This window comes from Phycodurus eques, chromosome 19, assembly GCF_024500275.1.
Source record: "Phycodurus eques isolate BA_2022a chromosome 19, UOR_Pequ_1.1, whole genome shotgun sequence".
In the NCBI taxonomy this organism is placed as follows: Eukaryota; Metazoa; Chordata; class Actinopteri; order Syngnathiformes; family Syngnathidae; genus Phycodurus; species Phycodurus eques.
In genome coordinates, this window is record NC_084543.1 from 3,293,100 (window position 1) to 3,319,791 (window position 26,692).

General features: G+C 44.4%; 3 protein-coding genes across 7 annotated transcripts in view; 1 reads left to right on the plus strand and 2 right to left on the minus strand.

Annotated features, from left to right (window-relative positions):
• Positions 1–117: 117 nt before the first annotated feature.
• Positions 118–7,312, minus strand: psmd11b (proteasome 26S subunit, non-ATPase 11b). Of its 2 annotated transcripts, none has more exons than XM_061705932.1 (13): positions 7,213–7,312; positions 5,592–5,693; positions 5,310–5,506; positions 4,727–4,784; positions 3,794–3,988; positions 2,858–3,002; positions 2,704–2,764; positions 2,564–2,626; positions 2,344–2,469; positions 1,619–1,654; positions 1,483–1,534; positions 1,097–1,239; positions 118–996 (listed from the first exon to the last, which is right to left on the minus strand). In XM_061705932.1, exons 1-12 carry the CDS (start codon positions 7,301–7,303, stop codon positions 1,097–1,099), a joined length of 1,269 nt encoding a protein of 422 aa, XP_061561916.1. In that variant the 5' UTR covers positions 7,304–7,312; the 3' UTR covers positions 118–996. The 2 variants fall into 2 exon arrangements, with proteins under 2 accessions (XP_061561916.1, XP_061561917.1); XM_061705933.1 differs by having other exon boundaries at positions 119–991.
• A 1,150-nt stretch (positions 7,313–8,462) lies between these two features.
• cdk5r1b (cyclin dependent kinase 5, regulatory subunit 1b (p35)) lies at positions 8,463–15,565 on the plus strand. Of its 2 annotated transcripts, XM_061705537.1 has the most exons (3): positions 8,463–8,853; positions 10,419–11,411; positions 12,035–15,565. In XM_061705537.1, exons 2-3 carry the CDS (start codon positions 10,510–10,512, stop codon positions 12,048–12,050), a joined length of 918 nt encoding a protein of 305 aa, XP_061561521.1. In that variant the 5' UTR covers positions 8,463–8,853; positions 10,419–10,509; the 3' UTR covers positions 12,051–15,565. The 2 variants fall into 2 exon arrangements, with proteins under 2 accessions (XP_061561521.1, XP_061561522.1); XM_061705538.1 differs by lacking the exon at positions 12,035–15,565 and having other exon boundaries at positions 10,419–11,415.
• Positions 15,566–16,243: 678 nt separating this feature from the next.
• Positions 16,244–26,692, minus strand: part of myo1d (myosin 1D) — a 40,956-nt gene continuing 30,507 nt past the window's right edge. The window contains exons 22-23 of one of the 3 annotated variants that reach the window (XM_061705533.1): positions 18,670–18,711; positions 16,244–18,585 (exon numbers count right to left, since the gene is read on the minus strand). In XM_061705533.1, coding sequence (XP_061561517.1) covers positions 18,429–18,585; positions 18,670–18,711 — 199 coding nt within the window. In that variant the 3' untranslated portion in view covers positions 16,244–18,428. The remainder of the gene's footprint in view (positions 18,586–18,669; positions 18,712–26,692) is intronic. The other 2 variants (XM_061705535.1, XM_061705536.1) reach the window with 2 other exon arrangements.

The following is a 26,692-nucleotide window of genomic DNA, read 5'->3' on the forward strand; positions in this document are numbered from 1 at the left end:
TTTTTAAATAACAGGGCCAATAACAGTTTTTAAACCAAATTAGGATACTGAGACAAGACAGTTGCCAAGGTATTTTCGTGTCATTTCAAGAGACAGGACAAATGTCTTTAAAATACAAAATATTTATTTTGAAAACGTCTTTATAAGAGAAAAAAAAATAAACATACAAATTGTTTGGTTACTAGCATACCACGCTAATGCTAGGAACTAACAATGGAGGGGAGCAGAGTCGAGGATGCTGAGAGGCAAAAATTATTATTATTATTTTTTTTTTTTACATTGCACCCCAACAAGAGGCAGACAAGGGCCAGGGAAAGTGGCACTCGTGGTGAAATTTCGTCTCGCCTCTTTTAGAAACGTACATGAGCATTCAGGGTGGGGGGCAGGCATGTGGCAACCATTGTTTTAATTTTTTTTTTTTACAAAAACACAAAACCAAAAGCAAATATAGTGAGTTTAATACACTTCTGAAATACAGTGGGGACTGAAACTGTTGGCATTGATATGGTTGATGGTGGAGGGGCGGGGGGGGGCAAAATGGAGTATTCCAACCTTCCCAAAAGTCAACAGTGTGCTTCTGAAAGCCACGGAGAACATGAACAATAAACGGGGGTTGTGGGGTGGGGGGAAAGTGTGGTTTCTGCTTTTTGGAGCAGACTTTGAAGGCTGAAGAGGTTGAAGTGGTATGTACTGTTCTTCCTTTTAATCTTTTTATTGTGGTTGTACAATAAGATTCCCTGATGGCCTAGCTCGGCCGCTGAGTTTAAACGAGATATCAAAATAAAATAGGGGCAGGAAAAAAACAAAATGTGATACTGTCCATTGAGAGGAGGGAGGAGGGGTGTGTCTGATGGTTGGCGTGGAGGGGCGATCTCTCTCGACTTTAGTCGTCTTCTCCCTCGTCCCCATCTTCAAATGTTACATACGCTGTTCAAACAGACACACACACACACACACACGCACGCGCTTCCTCCAGGGCACGGTCGCAAGTCTGCTCTGAGGACGAAGACAAAAAAAATGACACCGAGCATATTATCTATCATCGTCGTCGTCGTCATTTGTGTGCGTCAAGTGTTGCTTTGAACACGTAAGTCACCTATGTCAGCTTCTTGGCTTTGTTGTAAAGCGAGTCGACCACTTTGCTCATGTTCTGTATGGTTTCCAAGGCGGCTTCGTACGTTTTGTCCACGGGCGGCTCCTCGAAGATGATCAGCACTCCTTCGCCCTGGTCCAGGATTCCTGAGGCCACCACCCCCACCAAAAAAAAACAAAAAAAAAACTTTTTTTTTTAATTCAGTTTCATCAAATGAATGTAGCTCACGTGAATGTATGAGTAGAAGCCTTGTGAATATAACCAAATCCAGCTGGAAACATGTCTATCCATCAACGAAAATAATCATGCCGTGATATTTTCCTTTCATTTCATCTCTACATGTTCTTTCAGTGTATAATATTCACAGAAATATTGAGGAATGATCGTACCGTGAAACTTTTTATCCAGAATCATCTGTGATAATTTGCGCTCTACATCCCCCTTGAAAAAAAATTAACAAATTCAAAATCATCATGAACAATCACTAACGAATTTAGAGTTGGTGGCTCATTTGAGTTGACTTACCTTTGAGAGTTTGATAAGACCTGATATGTGTTCTATCTGGAAAAAACAGAAGGAGGAACATGTTAAATGCTACAAGTAAGAAAATGGCCTTAAAAAAAATATGTAGTAAATCACAATATTTCATTCCTTTTTTTGTCCAAATTTAGATACCATTATAAGATACTCATCAAATGAAGGAGCAGTTATGCAATATGATAAGGTGATTATTAGGGTGCCCACAATGAATATATTCCAGGGTCAAGAGGTTTAACTGCCGTAAACAAACACAGTGCTGCTCAACAACTGGCAAGCTGACATCATTCATGGCTAGTCATATGTATAAAAAACTAAACATAATAGCACAGTATGCACGCAACTTTTAAGCCATTTAAACAGCCTTTCCCGGATCTTCAGATGGAGGCAAACAAAAACTTTTTGGACAGAATGTGACCTGAATCATGAATTTAAACAAAAGTACATCCCAATCTTAATTTATCTTCTGTGACGAACATCACTGCGGCTTACTGAAGCGCTAAGACGTCTCCATGTATATCCGAATGAGTGTATTGTACTGCCCCAAGGTGGCCAAGGCGCGGACACCAGAAGGAGCAGCACAATGTCCACTGAACTGAAGCGCAAAAAAAAAAAGCAAATACTGTTTAATTCTTTACATTCTATGTAATGACATCATTAGTGCATGTTTTTATAAAGTAGAGCGCCGTTAAGTCCTCTCTTCGGACAGTCACCTGCACTCTGGAGAAGGGCTCGATGACCCTGATGAGGTTCTGTTCCAGCAGGTTGTCGTACAGCTTGGCCAGGTGAGTGTTGATGATGGGGTCGTCCCTCAGCTCCGCTCTGTACTCTGTGAGGGCCTGCATGAAGGGGCGCGCATGCTCGCTTTTAAAAAAGAATCGAAGTAAAACTTCGCATGGCACTCGAAGCAGACAAATGGAAGCCTTTTGTTACCTTTTCAAAGTCCGCTAACGACCTGTTCTTGCTGGCCTGAGCCACGCATTTCAGTGCGTCTGTCTGCAGGGGGCGTGACAACAACTGATGCATCAATATAAAAAACACAACTCTGGATGAGCAGCAGAAAAGAAACTTACCTGTCGTCCGGTGTATCGCAGGGCCAGTTTCCCGCTGATCAGAGCTTGTACCTCCTCCGGTCTGTGAAGGAAACAACAATTAAACAAAGAAACAAACAAATCGAAATGACAAGCCGCATGACAACGGGGACGATACATCCGAGCGTCTACGTACGAGTTGAGGACAATCTTGCAAAGGAGCATGTATTTGAGGGCCGTGATGGCTCGCGGGCTGTCGATGGAGTCGTAGCCCTCGAAGGCCTCGAAGAAGTAAGAGTAAGCAGTCTTCCAGTCCTTCTCCTCGGCCGCATGGATGATCCCTGCATGCGGGACACAAAAAAAAAATATCCGGTGGGGGGTGGGAGGAGAGAGAGAAAAAAAAAAGAAAACTTCATTTTTCATATAAAGGCACTTCACTTGTACTGCAGTGTTAGTAGTAGAACACTAAACGTTATCCGCAGGAAGTTGTATTTCTTGCGACGCAGCGGGAGTGCGCTCGTGACGAGTGAGTGACAAATGATTGACACCTTGTAAGTCAAATCTTCTGTCCCAGACTGGTTGTTTTTGCTGCGGGCGCAGATGTTTCTTGTATATCAAATTCGAGGTACATGCTGGCTGATTTCCCCCAAGGATGATATTTATCATGTACAACTGTCAAGTAATATTGACTGTTTGAACAAAGATGACAAAGTGTTTTTTCCCCTAAATTCCCCATTATAGATCCAGATTAAAAAAAATAATAGTAATTATCTGATTGCCTGTTTCATCAATTTGACCATTTTACAGAAAACGCAAATGACATTATTCAACACTACCTTTGCTTTTATTTTTTTCCCCGTTTTGGGATTTAGCTTTTCTCTCTCTCCTGATACTAAACAAGCTTTGAAACGGTTTTGTTTTTTCCTGCAACTTCAACTTGAGCTTCCCAAAAAATATATTTTTCTTTACAGCTTTTTGTAAATAATGTCCTCTTTTTTCGCAGTTATGTTGTTAATGGAAGCCCTTTGAACTTCGGAAGCCAGACACACACACACACAAAAATAATCATTCAAAAGAAACAAATCCGCCCAGCCCTAATAGAGCACATGACTATGACGACGGTCGGTCCCACCTGACTGCATGTCCAGCGCCGCCTGTAGCTTGGGAGGACAGTAGATGGCGTTGGCGGTGGTGCGGGCCGAGGTGAGCGCGGCGCGGGCCTTGGGCAGGTTGCTGAGGGCGTGGTACGTCTTGCTCTCCAGCAGCTGCACCTCCACCAGCAGGGCCTTGTCGTCCATCTTCTTTAGCTCCAGGAGGAGCTGAGAGCCTGTGGCGGGCACGAGAATTTGATCATTTTTAGATGGATTTCCAAAAATAAATAAATAAAATCTTCATTTCAGAGCACATTTTTAGAGAAACGGAGGGAGGAACCTAACCACAAGAGGAATTATTCAAAATTAAATAACTCCACAAACTGAATGAAGACATTTGATACAGTGCTACCTTGACTTAAGCAATTCGTTCCGTGACCATAACCACAACTGAAATCCAAATCCCCTCCAAAAACACAACTAGTACTTTACAGTTGTCTATAAAAACACAATAATGTAAGAACATTACAAAATAGAATGTTAAGAAATAAAAAAAAAAAAAAAGCTCTTTAATTACATTTATTTTGCCACTTTCACTGAACTAAATCTTCATTGTTTTATGTCTCACCTAATTTCCTTCACCTTCTGATGGCCAGAAGTCTGCAGCTTAGAAATGAATTGAACGAATACTTGCACTCTAAGGTAACCATGTGAGCTGATGGTGGCTGGATGTTGCGGAGCTTAAGACGTAGGTCAATTTTTCTTTTTTTTTGCTTACAACACAAAGCAAAAAAACAAAAACAAGCCACAGCAACTTGGACAATTGTGGCACTCAAGCAAGTCAAGGTATCACTGTATTTTTCTTTGTCTGCCTCAAGTCTGATATCAGCTGCGCATTGAGAACGACCGAATGACGGGTGCTCTAAATAAAGCGAATAAAAGGGACGTCAAGCAGCGCCAAGGAGAGCACTCACCCAGCGCCAAGGCCTCCTGGTACCGCTTGGTGTCAAAATAGAGTGAGATCAGTCGAGCCTGAGGGCACAAGAAGAAATAGAAGATAGTCACAAAAGTGATTCACATCAGTATGACAGGACAGAGAGAAACTACAAGTCCTTACATCGACTTCAGCAGCATTTCTGACTTGCAAATCACAACTACGGGACGTATTATTATTTTAAGGAGACAAAAAAAAAACATTACGCTTTTAGGACGTGAACGCAGTGAAGCATTGGATGAATTTGAGTGTGTTACAACACTCCCACTTTCTTTATGTTTGAGGATATCACGTTTATTTTCACTATCACAACGATTATCAAAGTGTGGTTTGAGTACCAATAGTGATACGCGGGTTGTCATTATTGGTACGCTGAATTAAACAATTTTTTTTTAATGCGGTACATTTTTAAAAGTACAGTTCAAGTTGTATTTAATTTAGTATAATACAATTTATTCGCATTTAATCTTTAAGATCTTTCTTTAAACATTTATTCAAGGACAATTATTAACTTTTAAGTGTAACACAATTGCACTGAATCATCATCATAAGACTGTCGTCACCTCGAGAGCTTGTCGCAAGAAGGTCCTCTTCTCGGCCTTGGCCCACTCGATGCATTCCAGACAAAGCTCGACTTCCTGGCCCGTGGCCGCCTCCATGTCGAGGAACAAGTCGAGCAGCGAGCGCACCAGACGGGCCGCTTTCGCCTTGCTGATGGAGATCAGGAACGGCCGCACAAATTTCAGCAGACCGCCGAGTTCTGGAGAGGCGACGGCGGTCATCACGAGAGGTCGGCGACTTTGCCGTGAGAATGTAACGACACATTTTGGAGTTCAAAAGTTCACCTGCCGCCTGTCCCGTCTTGGCCAGCAGCGTTCCCAGCTCCAGGATGCTCTGCTCCTTGACCCTGACAGCTTCTTCATCGTTCTCCTGGACGTCTCGCCTCACTGCAAACACATCCAGTTAGTTCTGTCCAAATATGATTCGCCAAAGTAATTCCTTTTGATCCACAGTCGATGACAGGCTGTGAAACCGGATTGCCCTTGTTTCCATTCAAACACATATGATCACATCATCTCATAATACCTCGCAAGCCTCGCCGTCACTCCATTTTCCAAATAGTTTGGCGAATAGGGGAGCTTTTCAGCAAATAGTTTTAGGAGTTGGTGAAGGTTGACTGTATTCTTCTATGCTTCAAAGCCTTCTGACATTTCCAAAGTGCCTTCAGGGCAATTTGGAACAAATGCAATGCTGCATTTACCCTAAAGGGAACCATTTCACTTTTGTTTGTTCAGTTCAAAGGCAGGTACCAACAAGTAAGTTTCATCAAAGTGTGTGTTATGAGCAGTGGTGGGAAAGGACAAAATAAAAACACTTCATTACTGTACTGAAGATTTTTCAAGTGTCTGTACTTACATATAAATTTTTCTGGCCACTTTTATTATATATATATATATATATATATATATATATATATATATTTTTTTTTTTTTACTTTTACTCCCTATATTTGAAAACAGTTTCTGTACTTTCTCAAAATAGGCTCGATACCTCTTTTTTTTCCCCCTCCCAGTGTAAAAACTACCAGATTCTGGCGTTCACGAATTCTCCATCTAACCCGGAAAAAACACATATCGGTACATAGGAATCGACAACTAATTAATTTTCAAATTAAACTGACAACTATTTTGATGGTCGACGTACAAGCTCGAAAGGTAAAAAATAAATAAATAAAAAAGTTTTCATCGTTATCAAAACGGGTAGAGGGGAAAACATCTTTTTGCATTTGTACTTCTGGACATTTCTGACCCTGTGCTTGTTGTTTTAACCTGAGTAAAAGGAGTTCGAATGTCTTCTTTCCCCACAAAGTCTCTCGAGCTGAAGCCCAGCGTGAGCTAGTTGACAGCTAACTGGGCTGCTGTGACAAGGCAATTTGACGGCAACCTCGCTATCACACGCATTATTACACAGTGCACCTTCAATTCTCGGCTTTTTTGTTTGTTTGGTTTTTTAAAACAGAAACGCATCGGGACAAACGTTGGCGGAACAACACGATCCCAAAAGAAGAAAGCAAACAAACAACCAAGAAAAAAAAAAAAAAAAAAAAAATGGCATAAAGCTCCCCAATCACTGTCGCGGTGACAACAGGCTAATATGACGTTAGCCACTTAGCAACACCGATTCGCGAATGTTACATATTAATAAAAGACGAGCAGGTCGGTTTCGGTGAAATATTTGAAAACGACACATGACACAAGTGTGAGACGTTAGGCCCGCTAGCGGAGCGGCTAGCCAGCTAACGTCCGTCCACCGGTAGCGTACGGTAGCTCCCATTCTGCAGTGAGTCAGCACCGCGCCGCCGGCTCGCTGCTACCCGACTAGCGCCGGCCCGCAAGCGACAAAACGTCCGCCGTGTCGCGAGGTTGCCGCCCCCCCGCACCGTCCACAGAAACACGCGACTCGTACCTATCGAGTGCAGAATGTCGATGGAGGCGTCGCGGTCCGTGCTAATGAGAGACTGAGCTCTCTGAAACTCGACCACTGCTGCAGCCGCCATCTTCCTTATTCAAAGTGCAGCCTGAATGAGAAGTACGTGCAGGACGTGACGTCACGGCGCCGGGTGCATGCCGGGAAATGAAGTCTTACGGCGAAACGGCCTTTTTTTTACGATTTTGTTTTAAATTTGTTTTTACTTGGGACAAATTAACTAGTTTCTTGTATCATGTCTGGTACGGAGTACCTGAAAGCGATGCTTGAGTAAAAGTAGAACAATCTTAAAAGATAACGAGTCGGACTGTATAATATTTACTGTATAGTTTACTCTTGCGACACGTCAAACAAGAATAATTGCACGTTGTGTATTTAAAACGAGCACATAGCTTTGCCTTAGTAAGGTCCGTTTCGCTAACAAACACTGCAAAACGCCAGAGACGGGGTAACAAATAGCATTGGTGTTGATCTTCGAGCAACGGATGTTTGAACACAAACGGCGGAGCAATACATGTAGACAGATAACATAAGCATATTCACAGCAATTCCATCAATGAACAATTGCTTTGGATTTTATTTTGTAGTCATGAGTAACAAAGATGATTCGGGGGAAATTGCAGGAAATGTATACATTTACTTAAGAAATGTAACAAGTGGAGTAAAAATGAGTTGCCAGAAATATAAACAATTAAGTAAAATACAGATGTGTGAAAATTCTACTTGAGTACAGTAACAAAGTATTTGAACACCGTTACATTACAAGCCCAAAACGTACAAATACGTCGCTATGCTATCGCGAAGTCGATTTTTCAGCGACATGTACTTGACTTGTGTATGTATTTTTCACTCCCTACATTTGAAACAAATATCCTTTACTATGCCGAAAGAGGCTCATCATTTCGTTTTCTACCCATTTCTGTTGTTTTCAAGTGCATTGTGCATAATTGACAATAAAGATGCATTTTTTATTTTGCACTTCCGTCCATTTGAGAGTCTGCATCTTCTTTTTCTTTTTTTTACTTTTACCCATTTAAATCCATACTTGCACTTTTACCTATCTACCCATCTAAATGAGCAGTTTTCCTATTGATTTTGCCCTCGGGGAGGGTAGATTAGTGTCAGTGTGCCTCGAATTGGGTCAAACGCGGACGTCGTCCAATCAGCGGACGCTTTGGTGGTGCGTTCAAGGTGCTCGCCACCGATGCGCTCACACTGCGCCTGCAGGGCTCCGCGGTGTCCAACGCCGCTGTAGGAGGACCGCCGCCTTTGCGCCATCAGTGCACAACACAACACTGCACGCTACGCACGACACTTCTTCTTCTTCTTCTTCTTCTTCTTCTTCTTTTTTTTTGTACATATCAGCCAGCTCGCAGCATCACGGAGGAGGAGGAAGAGGAGGAGGAGGAGGAGCGCATGATCCCCATCCCCAGCATCCTCTCCAGCTGCACATCCACTGCGTGTTCTCCCGTATAAATACACTTCATATTTTGTTTTTCTGGGATTATTGCGTCTCCCGGCGGCGTTCGAACGGACCGAGATGCTCGTCGGTCGCCGTTCATGAGGGGGAAGAGGCTCGTCTTCATCCTCGCCGCCGCTGCGCAGTCATTTGAAGATCTGGTAAGCTTATTTTTATCTTTTTGTTGTTGTTGTTGTTGTTTTTTTTTGCTTGTATGTTATGCCCGATCTTGTAACTGTGTTGAAGCGAGGATTCTTTCTTTCTTTTTATTTTTGCACGGGGGTGCTATAAATAGCCTCGTTTCCACATCGGGCTCAGCTTCAGAACCACGGAGAGCATCCGTCAACCGGAATTAGCGTTAAAAAAAAAAATCATCATCAGCTTTACGCTCGGTTGACATTTTTATTTTTTTCCTCCTCACGGATGAAAGTGATGCACGATGGCCGGCTTGGCCGAGCACGATTAGACCGAGAGAAATACTGTAGCTCCTCGTTTAATGACAATAATCACATCCATACATCAACGCATGCAAATCTATCGGGACGGTGTTTACAATTCCGGCGTCCATTTTAGTGATGCTGCATGATTCAGTCACTCGTCGGCCATTGCACATCAAATATGGATTTGTGCTTGTGAAATATGTTGAGGGTGTGTTTTGTTGTTGTTGTTTTTATTTGACAGTGTAGCGCAGGAGCAACACTTGATATAGTGTTGATCATTGCTTGCGATTATCTTCATCACATCCGTCATCTGCTGCAAGGCGCGCGCGCGCGTGTGTGTGCGCGCGCGCGCGCGCGCCTAAATGAATGTACTCCAGCGCTGCTGCAGAGTCCGATCGATGCCGCTAATAAGCTGCAAGGGACAAACAGAAACAACGCACCTATAAGATATATTATTAGAAATGAGAGTATCCATATGTATGGGTGGAAAACGGCATACAATCATAGTTTGGGGTTTAGACGGTTCGTGCCGTTCATAAATTCATCGAGATTTTTCTCAGCTAATCACACTTTTGTGTAACACCATCAGAGGCCACAAGACGGCGGCAAAGCTCTGGCTACTCAGAAAGCAGTAATTGGTGTCAAGGAAGTATCGGAGAAGCGATATATCTCGACTGAGATATACCTCTGTTGCGTTAAAAAAAAAATAAAAAATAAAAAAAAAAATATATATATATATATATATTATATATATATATATACACATCACAGCATGTTATATTTATAAAGGTAATATTTGATTTAAGATGAGTTGGAAATGATTTGGAATAATTATTTGGGGTATACAAAGGATTAATTTAGGCCATTACAAAAGAAGTTTTTTTTGACGGCGGTCACGCGGGGTAGGGCTCGTTCCTTGTGCCGCGCGAATAGCGGGAGTTGACTGTATTCTGTCGACGCCACAATATGGCGGCAAAGCATTACGTATGTCGAAATGAAAGTCCTCAGCTCACTTCAAATAGTTCCTTGTCAGCAATGTGGCACCAGATGGCGCCAATGTTTTTTGCTGTTTTGGCCTGAGCACAAAAACTGTGAATAAACGAAGGATAGGGTCGACCCAAAAATAAGAGTGTAAGTGAATTTGCGAGTGCCAATCTGCAAATAGGCGGGGCTTCAGTGTTTACATTTTTTTGGTTTTTGCTATTTGCGTCAGATCCCCAAATAGCGAGGCTTCGCTATAAGCAGCCTTTATCGGTCTGATTATTGATCTTGTGGCCTTCCGGCAGCCGCCATCTGGAGAGCGAAAGCCGAGCGAGACAGACGAGCCGCTCGCCGTCCCCTCCCGAGATCTTCCTTCGTCCCCTCACCGCCGTCGCCATGGGAACCGTGCTGTCCCTGTCACCCAGCTACCGCAAGGCGGCCCTGTTCGAGGACGGGCCGGCCACGGTGGGCCACTACACGGCGGTGCAGAACAGCAAGAACGCCAAAGACAAGGGCCTGAAGCGCCACTCGCTCATCAACGTGCTGCCGTGGAAGCGCATCGTGGCCGCGTCGGCTAAGAAGAAGGGCTCCAAGAAGGTGCAGCCCAACGGGACCTACCAGAACAACGTCAGCCACCTGAACAACGAGAACCTGAAGAAGTCGCAGTCGTGCGCCAACCTGTCATCCTTCGCGCAGGACCAGAGCACGCCGAGCGCCACCAAGGCCTCCAACAACAACGCCTCGGTCAAGAAGGCCCCGGCCCCGGCGGTGGCCGCCGCGCCCGGGACCCCCAAGCGGGTGATCGTGCAGGCGTCCACGAGCGAGCTGCTGCGCTGCCTGGGCGACTTCCTGTGCCGGCGCTGCTACCGCCTCAAGCACCTGTCGCCCACCGAGCCGGTGCTGTGGCTGCGCAGCGTGGACCGCTCCCTCCTGCTGCAGGGTTGGCAGGACCAGGGCTTCATCACGCCCGCCAACGTGGTTTTCGTCTACATGCTGTGCCGCGACGTGGTCTCCTCCGAAGTGGCCGGCGAGCACGAGCTGCAGGCCGTGCTGCTCACCTGCCTGTACCTGTCCTACTCCTACATGGGCAACGAGATCTCCTACCCGCTTAAGCCCTTCCTGGTGGAGAGCTCCAAGGAGGCCTTCTGGGACAGGTGCCTGTCCATCATCAACCTGATGAGCGCCAAGATGCTGCAGATCAACTCCGACCCGCACTACTTCACGCAGGTCTTCGCTGACCTCAAGAACGAGAGCCAGAAGGAGGAGGAACGCAGTCGCCTGCTCATCGGCCTGGACCGGTGAGATGGGGGCTGGGATTGATGGTGGTTGAGGGGGTGACTAACATTATTTAGAGTATTTAATACAACTGCCAAACTTCTTTGAATGCGGAAATATTTTTAAACAAAAGTAAATGAGACAGAGTCCTTCATTGTCGCAGTAGACTGAAAACAGGTTTGCATCAAAGTCAATTTCCAGACTAAAACCCTATAGAGTATGCATTTTTCTGGCGAAAGAGGAGACTGAAGAGAGTAACCCTCGGGCCTGGACCGTTAATGGGAGTCGGGAATAATTAAAATAGCAAATAAGAATATCATTTAATAAGAAAGCAAAAAGTGACAATTTAAAGAAAAGGCATGCTTTATGGGGTTTAAGTTTGGAGGTGTAGTTCAATGTGCCACAGGCTTGATGCAGTTACTGCAAGCAGTTTGGTTTGGTTTAGGGATATTTCCTTTAGTCTCATCTATAGCAGCTAACTTGCATGCTCGATAGGGTTTTACTCTGGAGATTGACTTTTCTTCTTAATTACTTGTCTATCTGTTCCAATACTTTTGCTCACATGAAAAACAAAGTGGAATTAGGGTGTCCAAAGACACGTTTCAAGTCAAGCGTCTAATCTTTGCCCCTGTCGTGTGGCCCGCAGGAGGGCCATCGCTTGACTGGCGCTCGTCATCGCACGACAACGGTGAAATTCCCCCCCCCCCCGGCGCTCTCTCTCCCGTCAACGCGGGCTCACGTGGACTTTGGCAAGTCCGGGAGGGAACGCCGGCTGTGGCGTTGAGGACTCGAGACTTTGTTGTTTTTGGGGTGGGGGAGGGGGGGGGGGGCGGCGGCGTTCTCTCAGATGGGACAAAGCGGGCAGTGCTGCGATGGAACGACGCGTTGTCAGGACTTTGACTCGGCCAGAAGACGACAACCTTTTACTTGTTTTTTCATCTATTACGACAAGTTACTGGATGTTTTCGCAGCTGTGCAGAGCATATTTATTACTTTTTATTTATGGCTCTTCTGGAACAAGGTCATTTTATTTGTAATAATTGATGATGATGATTAGATTTGTGTGTTTTTGCACGCGCGCCAGCGACTTTCGTGCAGCATGGAGAAAATCTTCCTCCTCTTCTTCTTTGGACTTGCTGCTCTGCATTAGTGTTGATTTTAGCTCTGCCTGCTAATGTCATGTTTTTTGCTACTTACTGTGCTCATCATCCACCGTTAACAGTGCCATATCTTCCATTACATGCTCCCTTAAACTGATATCTACTCACTTTATTGACATTTAGGGGCTCATTACACGTCCATGAACGTTTTAGTGGAACGTTTGTCTTTTCTTTGGTGGGAATGAAGATTGCTTCTGGTTGAGTGTCAGGGATTTATCATGGATGACCTGCAGGAACAATCTGACGAGCACCATAACGACAACAACAACAAAAGTAAAAACAGGAATAAAGGGAAAGAAAAGGCAGAAGTTCTTGATTGGCATTGCAGTTTATTTGCTAGTTAAGTTTCATCTCAGCGGCAAACTTGCACACCTTCCCGTTTTTGACGAGGAGAGTATTTTATCCCGGTATCACATTTCTCCCCCATTTTACACCGGCGTCGGGTTTCTCCCGTTTTGTACTCCCAGCTTCAGACTTCTCCCGTATTTGGCGCCGTCGCCTCATTTCTCCCGTACTTTATGCCTGCATCACATCACATTTGACTGCTGGTGTCACATTTTTCCCATCTTATGCAGCTAGTGTCTCATTTATGCTGGAAGTTACTTCCAGTGTCACATCCCTCCCATATTTTACTGCTCGTGTCACATTATTATTATTTTTTTTAACCTTTCCTTTTCAACTGCTCGGTCATGCATTTCGGTGGATTTGTGAGGCTTTTTTTTTTTTTCTTTTCTTTTCTTTTTAATTTTTCGGAACAGTTTTGCTGTGTATCACGAGAATTTTTCCATGTCACTTTTCTCTCGTATTTTACTGCCGGTGGCAACTTTCTCCCGTATTTTGCAAAGTCAATAGACAGAGGGAAGGTTGGCAAGTGTGCTCAAAAGGAGAGGTCACATTTGAAGAAGATTACAACAGCGCTTGTCAGGAAGTCACCCGAAATTGTGCTAAAGAGGCTTTTATGTGCATAATCCAAAAAATAATACATCACAGGAGTACAAGCATCTCCAACTGCTGTATTTTAAGATAAAAGACGGCCATGTTCTTTTTTCTTCTAAAACTCTCCTGTTCTGATCCTTTTGAAGGTCATTTAAAAAGTCAGGTTTCCACCAAGCAGTTGTAGGCTTGGAAGTGTCAATTGTGAAGTTAGTTTTCTTTTGTCTTCTTTCCATTCTCTGTCCACCAATCAACACATTTCAGTTTTCTTTTTTTCCCCCCTTTAGGTACCCGACAAATGCGCTTGATAAGTCATGGGGAAAAAAAGGCCAAAAAGTGCATGAAAAAAAATGGTGACTGAACTAAATCAAACCGGTGGAATACGGTTCCACTTTTTGGCAGCCTTTGAAAGGATACCAACCGCAGTGGTACGGTACGCAGATGCAAAGGAAATGCAAACAGTTACCAAGATGAGTTTCCCTGCTCGGTGGAAACGCGCCTAAAGGAATTAAACGAGAACAAAAAGCACATTTTAACATCAACAAAAACCATCTCGCTTCAAATGTTCCACTCCCCTCCTCTCTGCTCCTTTCATCAAATAGTTTGACAAGATGCAAAAATTGGACAAAAGTGACGATTCTGTGTCTGTTGTCATGTAACTTGTCCAACCCCAATTCCAATGAAGTTGGGACGTTGTGTTAAACATCAATTAAAAACAGAATACAATGATTTGCAAATCACGTTCAACCTATATTGAATTGAATACACGATAAAGACAAGATATTTAATGGTCAAACTGATCAACTTGATTGTTTTTAGCAAAATAATCATGAACTTAGAATTTTATGGCTGCAACACGTTCCACAAAAGCTGGGACAGGTGGCACAAAAGACTGAGAAAGTTGAGGAATGCTCATCAAACACCTGTTTGGAATATCCCGCAGGTGAACAGGCTCATTGGGAACAGGTGGGTGCCATGATTGGCTAGAAAAGGAGCTTCCCTGAATAGCTCCGTCATTCACAAGCAAAGATGTGGCGAGGTTCAACTCTTGGTGAACAAGTGCGTGAGAAAATAGTCGAACAGTTTAAGGACAATTTTCCTCAACGTACAATTGCAAGGAATTTAGGGGTTTCATCATCTACGGTCCATAATATCATCGAAAGGTTCAGAGAATCTGGAGAAATCACCGCATGTAAGCGGCAAGGCCGAAAACCGACATTGAACGCCCGTGACCTTCGATCCCTCAGGCGGCACTGCATCGAAAACCGACATCAATGCGTAAAGGAAATCACCACGTGGGCTCAGGAACACTTCGAAAACCAATGTCAGTAAATACAGATTGGCGCTACATCCGTAAGTGCAACTTAAAACTCTGCTATGCAAAGCAAAAGCCATTTATCAACAACACCCAGAAACGCCGCCGGCTTCTCTGGGCCCGAGCTCCCATTGAAAATATGTCGCGCATTATGAAGCGTAAAATACGACAAAGGAGACCCCGGACTGTTGAACAGCTGAAGCTGTACATCAAGCAAGAATGGGAAAGAATTCCACCTACAAAGCTTTTTAACAATTCGTGTCCTCAGTTCCCAAACGTTTATTGAATGTTGTTAAAAAAAAAAAAAAAGGTGATGTAACACAGTGGTAAACATGACCCTGTCCCAGTTAATGAACTGTTAATGAAACAAAAACAATCAAGTTGACCACTTTTTCAAGTTGACCACTTTTTTGTGAATTCAATTCAATATAGGTTGAACATGATTTCCAAATCATTGTATTCTGTTGTTATTTATGTCTAACACAACGTCCCAACTTCATTGGAATTGTAAATAAATAAAAGCAGAGGAGGTTGTGTGCGTGTGAATGCATGTGTTTGTACAGAGGATTGTGTGGAAAGGAATCTGGTGGGGGGGGGGGGGGGGGGGGGAAATGGAGGGGTTCAGGGCTGTAGACATTCAAATGTCACATTTTTCCAACAAAGAAAAAAAAAAAAAAGGAAAAAAGTTGTTGTTGTTCCCAATTTCATTTCCCGGTTTGGCTTATTTTCATTTATTTTTGTACTGTGATGAAAATAAAATCCAAATAAAAATGCACCGATTGTTCCACACATCGATGCGTGGGTTTGTGCAACGCAGGGCTGAGTCATTCACTGATTTTACTGTTGAACAAAAAGAAAATTGGGCACAAAAAGCATTAAAATAGTGAACAGTTGGACATGTGCATTCAAAAGTTTAGAGAAGGTCAAATTAAGTTCACATGTAAAGGGTTTGAGTGTATTTTAGGGTTCATTCTGAAATTTCACAACTTTTTCATGAGTCGTGTATTTGCAATGGCTCAGTATTGACCGACCTAATATTTAGTCCCGTTCTTTCCCAGTGACTCCTTTAAATGCGCTACCCTGCTCAATTACACACACACACAAAAAAAAACGTAACTTGCCACTGGGAGGCAAAAGGACGCGAAGGCGAGTCACTGAGTCAGCGGCCAGGAGCGCTAACCAGTCATCACCGGGAGCCAATTAAAGCGGCTCCCGGTGACTGTCACGAAGCAGCGGGAGGTGGCGTTGTCATGACGACGACAAGCGGACGGGGGAGGCCGGCCGGATGGTTACGGGTGACGGGGGGTGGTAGCGTTAGCCATGTCAGTTGAGACAAAACAGGCGTCGGCGATTCATAGATGATATGACAACTTCCTGTTCACACACATTTTTTAATACAACTCAAGTGACTGGAGAAAATCACTTTTGCACAAAAGACCACAAGAAGTCATGAATGTATTGTTTATTCCTATGACAAATATATGCAGAAGGGGTTTTCAAATGAGGCACATGTGAATGCATGTACATACAATACACACACAATAAATTACGGAGAATGACGGCAATTTGGCGCACGACGCACACACGGGGACGACCGAGGACACGCAAATGGCGCGCACATACAACAGGAGTCATTTTGAATGTGCACTTCTGCATTGTAAGGATTGGTGAGAAGTGGAGGACGGAGGGGAAGAGGGACAGTCCGAGCCAGGGAAGGAAGCGGGGAAGTAAGGATGGAAAGGGGTCAAAGTAAGGAGGGATATGTAGGGTCATAGCAATAAAGGCGAAAGTCCCAAAGGCAATAAGGGGAGGAAGTATTTCGTCAAGAAGGGAGAAAGGAACAAATTAGGAAGGAAGTGATAAAGGAAGGACAGAGGAAGAAAGGGGAACAAGTGGGGGAGGAAGAAGGGGATAGAGGAGGTTTTCCTCCTACTCTTCCGCTTCTTCTTCTTCTTGGCGTGACTGTGTGTCGCTTCAGAGGCCGAGCGGAAAGTAACGACATAACGAGCAGATCGAGGTCTCGAGCGCACGCACTCTCCACTTCAGCTCCGCGCCACTGAACACAAACCACTACTCACTTTACAAACACACTTTGTCACACGACATGACGTACTACAGTGTGTGTGTGTCTCTCCTTCGGGTTAGTGCTTTGGCACCTGTTAGCATGTGTTAGCACGGTGGCTAACAGACCCTGACCTGAAAACGTGTCATAATTGATTCCACTGAGGTTTCCTCGATTCATTTTTGACAATTGAGACAAGTGAATTTACGAAATGCAACGTTATTCTTGTAACACAGCAGTGCCTTGGGATCCGAATTACCCGATTTACGTGTTTTTCGAGCTGTCTTTCGGCTGTTTTTGGTGCAGCAAACACATAGCAATACTCACAGGCGTATATTCTTTATCCTCTACGAAAAACGACTCTTATTACTGCAGCTCACCGACGCACTTACAGTAGTTGTGAAACTCTTCTAGGTTTGTGTCTGCATGACTGTATTATACTGCCCCCGGTGGCCAAGTCAAGCCCACCAGAAGGAGCTGCATGGAACAAATCATGCACAAACTGTTTAATTCTTTGTATTCTATATAGTTGTTATTAATATATATTTCTATAAAGTACAATATTATAGAGTGTTACTTTCATCATCAAAAATTCAAAATTTAAATTTAAATTTTTTTTGGCCCGTAGGCTAGAATGGCAGAAAGAGAAAGATGGAGAAAGAAAGATGATATGACGGAAAATATTAAACTCGAATTTCAAGGCACTACTGTGTATCAAGCTTTTTAGCCTGGAAAAATCACATTTATTCTGCTCTGCCTTTTATTCCCAAAAAGGGACTCTATTCCTGCACTAATCATTTTTTTGTTCTAAAATAACTTTATTGATGCAGGGATTACAGATGTGATGATCCAATCATAGCAACGCTTTCAATTGGCCAAAGCTAACATAGGGAGGAGTCACTAATTATTATGTGTGTTTTATTAGTGCGCCAGTCCTCATATGTACAGTAGTTACGCACTTTCTTAAACGATACGATTATTTTGTAGACCCCCTGGTACCCTAGTTTGAGAATCGTTGAATTAGAGACTCCAATAAAGCTAACGCAAGTGTTTTTGGAAAGCCGGAGTAGCCGATGAAAAAAATCACGCAAGCATGAGGAGAACATACGAGCTGAGACTCCAACTGTGAGCCAAAACTGCTAACCACTTGTGCACTGTGCTGCTGTTTGTGTATTAAATATGTATTAAATGTGTGCTGCGCATGACACTTTTAAATTAAATCGCAGATGTGCTCAGCACATTGCAGCAAAAAAAAAAAAAAAGATAAAAATCAAGAAAAGCCTTTGGCAAGGACAACGACCATTTACAATTATTGATCTTCCGCTTTAAATCCTTCATAAACAAAGAAGTTATTCACCTTCAAACTTGGACTGACAACAAAAAGAAGTCAATATTGCACGAAGCAAATAAAAAAAGAGGGAAATAACATCACTTTGGTGGATGATCCAGCAGTGCTAACTTTTCAAAGCTGTGATTGGACGATTGAGTGAACCCCGCCCAAAACAGACAAGTCAATCACCTTCCCGGCCTGCTGGGGGCGCCGTCGTCATCGCCCCCCCCACGCCGCCTTTCAGTTGGCGGGGACGGCCAACACGTAGCCGCCGCGGCTCTTGGTGAAGTCGGGCTGCGATTGGTTGATCTTGGGCTCCACCACGACCGTGCACTTCCTGCCGTTCATGCTGCACTGGATGGGGCTGGAGATGTTCACCTGCAGCTTCCGCCGCTCGCTGTGCAATGCAAACAAATGTGTCCATCAATTAAATGTGCACAAATACACACCCACACACACACACACACACAAACATTTTCACCTCAAGTCGGCAGCAACTTTATCCACTTTGACCTCCAACACGCTGCTGGTGAACATCAGGCAGGCAACATAACGACCGTGAGTTTGGGCTAAAGACACAGCAAAAGCGCTGCAGGAGTGTTTCCATTTCACCGACTGGTTTGATGCTTTTAAAAGAGATATTTTTATGAGAAGGAATATTTTATTTATGCATTTATTATAATTATTAATATTGTATTATCATTTTATTGATGTAAAGCACTTTTGTTCATTTTTTTTAGAATAGTGTAAAAAGTAATTAAATTAATTATTTAAAAATAGAAAAAAATTCAACACAAAGCGAGAGTCCAATGTCCTTCATTCAACCTCTGCAGATAACTATGACCTGGATGAATGAGTCAACAAAGAAAGAAAACAACACATTTTAAGCAAGCATATTGGTATTTTTGATTGAATTTATATTGTGACGATAAGTTAAAAATGACTTAGGCAAACATGCTATCTGTCTTTAACGTCGTACAACGAGCCGTCAAACTGCATGGATCAATATGCCTATTGTCTTTTCTCATGTCGGAGCAAGTGAGGCAGAATATTTGCTGTTGGGAAGCAGATACCTCAGGTCAAAGGTTTCCGATCAATCGCTGCTTTTGCAATCTATAAATGAGCACCCTATCTTTGGCAATGTTCAGTGCGAACATTGTCCATGTTTTCCTTCCTTGGGGCTCATTTTTTGTTGTTGAAAATGATTCGGCTCCAACCAAGAGCCAAAAATGGTCGGCTGTTAGTACATGAAGCAGGAAGTAGCCAGCTGGCTACCAAAGGCAAGTCAGGCTTTCCAATTCTACACAAACTCGAGACAAGCCGCGGCCCGATGACAGCGACTTGTTACGCAACCGCAACAAGCCGCTCACACTCGGAAACACGCACAACTAAAGTCATGAACGCAAACACGGCGCCCGCGCCGCACTCCTCCACAGAGCCGCTGCGTGTAGCTTCAGTTGCAGCGGAAAGGGAGAAGTCACTGCCGGTTGCCACGGCAACCTGCGCCAGCCCAACTCCTTCATCTGTCCTGGCCGCCAGCCAACGGTACCGTGCGTGTGCATGTCTTGCTGAAATGCCAGAAGGATGGATGCTCCGCTCGGTGTGAAGGGCAAACGCGGTGACGATTGCACACACACCCACACGCACGCGCGCGCACAAACTCCAAATAGATACGCAATAAACTCACATTGTGTCAATAAATAGAATACCAGATCCTTTTTTTGAGGTCACAGGATGATCTTTCTTTCCCGGCAGGCCGTCTGAGCTGCTTTGACCTCCCCCAAGGCAGACTTGCACTTCACTGGCCTCTCAAACGGGAAAATCAATTCTTTCCTCCCCACCAATTGCATTTTCAACCACCGAGCATCCCCCACACGCACGCACGCACGCACGCTTGTTGTTGTGACTTTGCCGCGCATGAGCTCACGTTTCACAACTTCACCGGCACAAGCTTAGACAAGGGCCGACAGGCGGGAGAATGAACAAAACAGAAAGTCGACTTCGCCCCGCGAAAAGTCTTTCACAGTTAGGATGGAAATTGTCGCAGCTGTGTGCAATTTCACACAGCACGCCACAATCAGATAATTAGTGGGTGCGACACAGAATGGATGGCGACAGATGCTTTCGATCCCACAGCAATTAGGACCCGAAATATAAATATGAAGGAAGAAAGTCTAACAATGCTACACAGATATTTTCTCAAAAACGGTCATCACGTTGAGAAAAATGAGTAGGATACAACTAGCGAACTTGGCCCTCCTACTACAATTACAATGAATCAAGGCCAATCAAAAGGTTATAATCCCCACGAAGGATTAACTGCGCAGCTGCTGGATTATTCTGCATTAGTTTGATCCACGCGCAGCTAATTAGCATGCGTGTAGATACAGTAGACGCCGACTCTTGTTCTGTTAAAGGGCACGTGAAGGACGAAAATGCTAATTAGAATAGCTACTCCTTGTTATTCACGTATCCGTGGTGACAGAGCACAAAAAAGCAAAACAAAAAACCAACAGATCGGCAAGTTTAATTCTCACAGGCGGCCATTTTGTTATTCATAAAGACCTTTTCACTATGTTTGTAAAATATAGGCACCAGAGTACAGAGTAACCCCAAAGAGGTTTAGGTTTCTTTTTCTTCTTCCAATTCCCTTCAAAAAATGTCAAAATTACTCCAGCAGAACCTGCGGGTGAGAAGGATAAATCGAATAGATGTCATTATCGTAGTAGCCAGCTTCTAAACTGGGACCAAAAATCATCATCATCATTTAGTTTGCGAAAGGCAGTTTCTCACGGGTATCTCAAAAATGACTGACTGAGTTGTCTTTGAGTAATTTAGCCAAACATAGGGGTTAGCCTGCTAACATCAGCTCGACAGCATGCTATCCGTTTCAGTGTCGAAAGAGCACATCTGTGCCATTAGTCCCAGAAATATAGAGATGAGCATGTTAATTATTATCTGACGTCTATTTAGGAATTAACATATCTGTGGAAATGTAAACCGTGGCCGGTGTCGTCTCCCTTCAAAGCAATTTACCACACTTAACATATTTTTGCTTGAAACGTCACGCATTCGAATTCAAATGTGAAAGGTCTAAAAACATCTTTCAAGTCACTTCCCCTGTTTTCTCAGCTCGGCCAAATGACAGAAGCGTTTGTTTAATAGCGGTGACATCGGAGCTCACGCCGCCTCGAAATACGTGACGCCGAGGTGAAAAGCTGTAATAGTATGTCTAAGAGGCGGGGCTGCTGTCGTTGTTCCTATTAGGACGTCCAATTCTCACAGGCAGACATGTCCTTGCTCGCTTACGATAGCGGCTGACGGCCAAGCGGCTTCCCACTGCGCCGCCGCACCTTCTTTTGTCCGACTCGACGCTCAGCTCGCCGGCAGCGCGGCCTCGCTTCAGGAGCTGAGCATCGACTTTCTCTCCCTCCGGAATGCATTTGATCGATTGTGCTTTCTTTACGTCTTCTCGCTGACCTGCCATGAACCGTGCTGTGCCGAGGAGCCTCCGGCGAACAAGTTTATTATTATTTGCCCGGAAACGGCTCAACGTGCGATCATTTCCAGTGCAACCATTCCTGACACGCCAGTGAATTATTCACAAGAAGCGATAATAGTACAAATACTCTATTACTCTACTTAACGTCGCTGTGAAGTTAAAATAAAGTGAAAATTGGGATTGTAAATTTAACACGCCGCTGGCAACAGTGTTAACAACCCTGACAAGTTTGAATGATGGGGGGGAAAAAAAAAAAAAAAAAAGTGTGTAAAGTAAGGCTTCAAAATTGTGAAAAATCAATCTATTGTCTCTGGCCTCAAACCCTGTGGGCATGTTCACTGAATGCGCTAAAGTGTCAAACAAATAACGCAAATCTTTCTAATGACTACGCACACCTACATGTTTAAGCTGCGAAAATATATCCGCTTAAAGCCCCCGGTGGCTAAAATGTATCCCGCGGGGTCGTCACGGGGCTTCCCGCGGCGGGACGAGAGGCGTTAGCTGCCAGCTAGCTAGCGAGCCTAAGTAACTTGTAACCACCGATGCAAGTGCGCCACTTGGCGGCATTACAGCCACCCTCCAAAAAACATAAGGGAAACTGAAATGATGAAAAATAGTTTAACGCTATAGAGTATTACAATTAAGTACGACATAGCTCTCAGTCTTTGCACGTTTTCAGCAATTATCTTCAAACGTATTGTATTTAGAAATCTCAGAATTCACTTCACAAGGTAAAGTCAGAATGAAATATACTTAAACGATTTGAATCAGAATTTCTACTTTTATCAGAGTTGTTTCGACTTAAGTACAGCATGTGAGTACTTTGGTCACCTCTGCCAGTTACACAGTTGAAGAGGGAAAAACAGCAGCAGGTGATGTTTTTTGGATGAGCGTCATTCGCTCATTATTTTATTCACGCATCGCAGGCGCTGTTCAACGTGTCGTCCTCAACCTGCTCCATTGTTTGTTTTTAAATAAGAGTGACTCCAAAGAGAGGAACACAAAAGGAGCGACACGTGGCGTGACCCCGCAGGAGGTCGCCCTCACGACATGTGGACTTCGACTGTCCGCCCTCCCGCGGGACGTCGGGTGAATGACGCGTGCCAATAACAGCCGTTGCCGTGAATCCGCACACGCTGCTCAAACAAACGGGCCACCTCAGCGGAGGAGCGGGAAGTGAGGCAGAACCGGAAACGCAGAAAAAGCGGCGGCGTCTGTCTCTGGAGGGACGGACGGTCGCACTTCGCAGATGGCGGCGGCAGGGGGTGTCCAACGAGCCTTTGTGCCAAGTTACTGTTATTCATTCATCTGCGGCTTCCGGAACCCTCCCGGCTCACAAGGCTTGACGGAGATCAATTAAATCCATACGCGAATCACGTCCGTGAAACGCTAAGCGAGAGGCCGCTCACAGGTCCGCTTGTGATCATTAAAGACGATCAATGCTAAATTTGACAAAGAACAGGCCAACCAAGACGTGGGCGCATTACAGGCACGAGCTCTCCAGGCCTCACTAAAGGATACGCAGCGGTATGTATCGGGACACCATGCATCCACTGTCTTGTCCTCATTTCTTCACAATAACATTGACAGCTATGGACAATTTATAGAGTCTACAATAAAAACCTTTTGGAATGTGTGAGGAAGCCAGAGTAGAGGAGAAAACCCATGCAAGCACGGGGGGGAACATCGCATCTTTGTGGTGAAGGTCGTCAGAGGACACAGAAAGAAAATGGACAAGACATCAAAGGAGCAACGGAGGCGTGAAGGAGGTCGTGGCGGTACAGCGCGGAAAAGGTGTCGAGCGGGATGGACGGCGGCGATGAAATGAGGTCATCGGGCGAGTGTGAGGCGCGTTGACGGAATCCACTGGAGAGGGGGCGGCGGATGAAGCTAAATGATGCTTGTCCTGACAGTGGCTTGGGAGGGAGGGGGAAAGGGCGGTCGAGGGGTCGTGTCGCTGTTGCTGGGCGGGAAAATGTGTACCCGCGGGTTTCGCAGAGGTCGTACAGAGGAAGATGATGAAAGATTTAGGCTCGTGAAGTGAGGAGAAAGGCAGCTCACAGCAACGTAATGATGTCACAGTGATGACTCGAGAGCAAGTGACTTTTTCAATGTTTGCAGATTAAGCATCTCACAGAAGTAAATCCACCCCCTCACACGTTTCTAAATATTTGTATCTTTTCATGGAACAACACAAAAGAAATGACACTTTGTAACCATGTCAAGAAGTGTACAGTGTATAACAATGTAAATTTACTGTCCGCATTCAATAACACAAAGACAAGGCCTAAACCGCTGGCAACAAAAGTGAGTACACCCCTAAGTGAAACTGTCCAAATTGGGCCACTTTAGCCATTTTCCCTCCCTAGTGTCGTTAGTGTGACAAAGTCGGAAGTGTGAAAGGGGACAAGGTGTGATGAATTTGGGGTTATCGCTCGCACACTGCAAGTTCAATATGGCACCTCGTGGCAAAGAACATTCTGACGATCTCCCCAAAAAATTGTTGCTCTGCATAAAGACAGCCTGAAACCAGTGTTGGAAAATAAATGGTGCCAACACAAAATATTGTCCCATTTTGGACAGTTACACTATGGGGTGTACTCACTTTTGTTGCCAGTGGTTGAGACGTTAAAGGCTGTACGTTGTTATTTTAAGAGGAAAATGTATTTATACTGCAATACAAGCTCTACTCTGACTTACTTGACATTGGAGCAAAGTGTCTAGAATTCTTGATATTTTGACGAAAGAATGTCATAGACACCTGAAAACTGGTTGAAGTTGCGAAAACATGCACAATTGTCTCCTTTACCACAAACAACAATGGAAATGTTTGTGGAAGGTTTGATGATTTAGTCCTGGTCTGGAATTCACGCAGCAAACAAGCAGGCAGCCTGCGGGGTTATTAATGGATCGCTTACTGATCAGACAAACATGGAAGCAGCTGTCGCCATGGCAACTGCATCTGCAGCGCCCCAGAAAGGAGAAGAGAGCGAGGGGGGAGGAAAAACAAGACCGGAACGCCAGGAATCTCAGGTGAAAAACAAAAGGGAAGGGGCTCAGCTGGCGGGTGAGGGAAGAAGGAGGGAAAAGGAAAGAGGAGGGGGATGGAGTAAAGAGGAGAGGGACAACATGGATTAGGAAAACGAGAAAGGACGGAAGGATGAAGGCAAAATGGGGAAAATTGAAGAAGAGAAGCAACTATGATATAAGGAAGACAGAAAAAACGAAGGGATTAAATGAAAATGAAAGAACGAGGACAGAAGGATAGATGAATGAAGAAAAGAGGGGACGAAAATACCGGTGAGGAGAAAAAGGGAGAGAGAAGGCGTCATGGGATGTAAAGAGCGGTGGATTGGAAAAGTGGTGTGAGAGAAGAAAGGAAGAAGACAGAAAGAGGAGGGATGCACTGAAAACTAGAGAGAGAGGGATGAAGTAAAAATGAGAAGGATGGGTGGAGGTATCAGGAGATGAAAGGAAGGAAAAGAGAATCTATGGAAGAGAACGAGAAAAGGAATGATGGAACGAGGACAGGGAGAAGGGATGGAATGAGAATGAAAGAAAACGAGGGATGAAGTAAAACAGGAGGAAGGCTAGAGGAAAGCAACAGGAGATGAATGGAAAGAATACAAGAAGAGGAGAAAGCGAGAGAAGGAGTGACGGAAGTAAGAGCACAGAGAAAAGGAAGGATAGAATGAAAACTGAGAGAGAAGGAGAGATGATGTAAAGGAGGAAAGAGAAGGATGGAAGCAACAGGAGGGAGGAATAGGAAAAGACATTTTGAGATAGAAGGAAAGAAAGAGGCGGTGGGATGGAAGGAACGAGGGTACAAATAGAGGATGAGATGAAGAGGGGGGAGTAAGGAAAAGAGTGTGGAGGAGAGAGGGGGGGGGGGGAAAGGCAGGACAGCAAACGAGGGAGGAAAGAGGAGTGCAGGGAAAGATTTGATTCAGCAGAAATTGTTGCGACCTTGGCGAGGAAGAGCAACTCTCCCGGCCTCTCTCTCTCCATGCGTGCACTGTCTCTCGATCATCCGAGTGGAGGCTGAACTGCACTTTGACACGTTGCCTTCAAAAAGTGCTGACGTGCTCCCCGTTTAAATATTCGCATTTTAGACGCTTCTGCGGCGAAGGAGCAACATGAAACGCACCACTCTGATCTTATATCTAAGCGCTGGTACCGCATCTATTACGGGGCTGGGAGAATCCGGCGGGACTTGAACGCATCGCACGGTGCTGGATCAATGAAGGGCTGCTGACTCATGCGATCAGCCGGAGGTCAATAATAAACAGATGGGCGAACGAACACCTCTCCCGCGCCGACTATTGATCCAGCCTTTGTATTGGATCGTATTTATGGTGTACCTAATGAAGTGGTTGCTGAATGCATTGCAGCCCTTTCCTGAACTGTAAAGAATAGTTGCCAGGGTAATTCTGGGCGGCAGAAGAGCATTTTGCTACGCTGACCTGAACTGAAATGATGACAAACAAAATGTTGCATTCCAAATTATTTTCAAAATGATTCTCCCCCGCCCCCGATTTTCTCCCAATGTTTCCTTTTTCTTTTTTGTGAGGAACCAACTTATGCCCGGGTATTCAAGAATTTGTTAGTGGAAGCAGTGCACGTTAGCTGGCGACAATGGATAAATATGGAATTTGATTAAGTTTATTTCTATTAAACAGGTCACGAAGGCAGGTTTAGAAAAATAAGTCCAACGGATTTTAGGAGTGCACATTTAGATCATGAGGGCACTCTTGGAAGTTACTTGGTTCCTTGGACCCAAAATGTTTGAGAAAAAAATTAAATGTGCATGTTCAGCAAAACCATCAAGAAACAGAGGAAGACTTTTGTGTCTCCTCAAGAGGCTCGCTTAATTTCGTCAATGACTCCAATTAGCAAGCGATCAATCCCGCGTGTTTCCTTTTTCATTTGGTGGCTGGGGAACGCCGGGAAGCTACAAGTTGTTTCCCATGTTCTCATTAATAGTTATCATACGAGAAGTGCT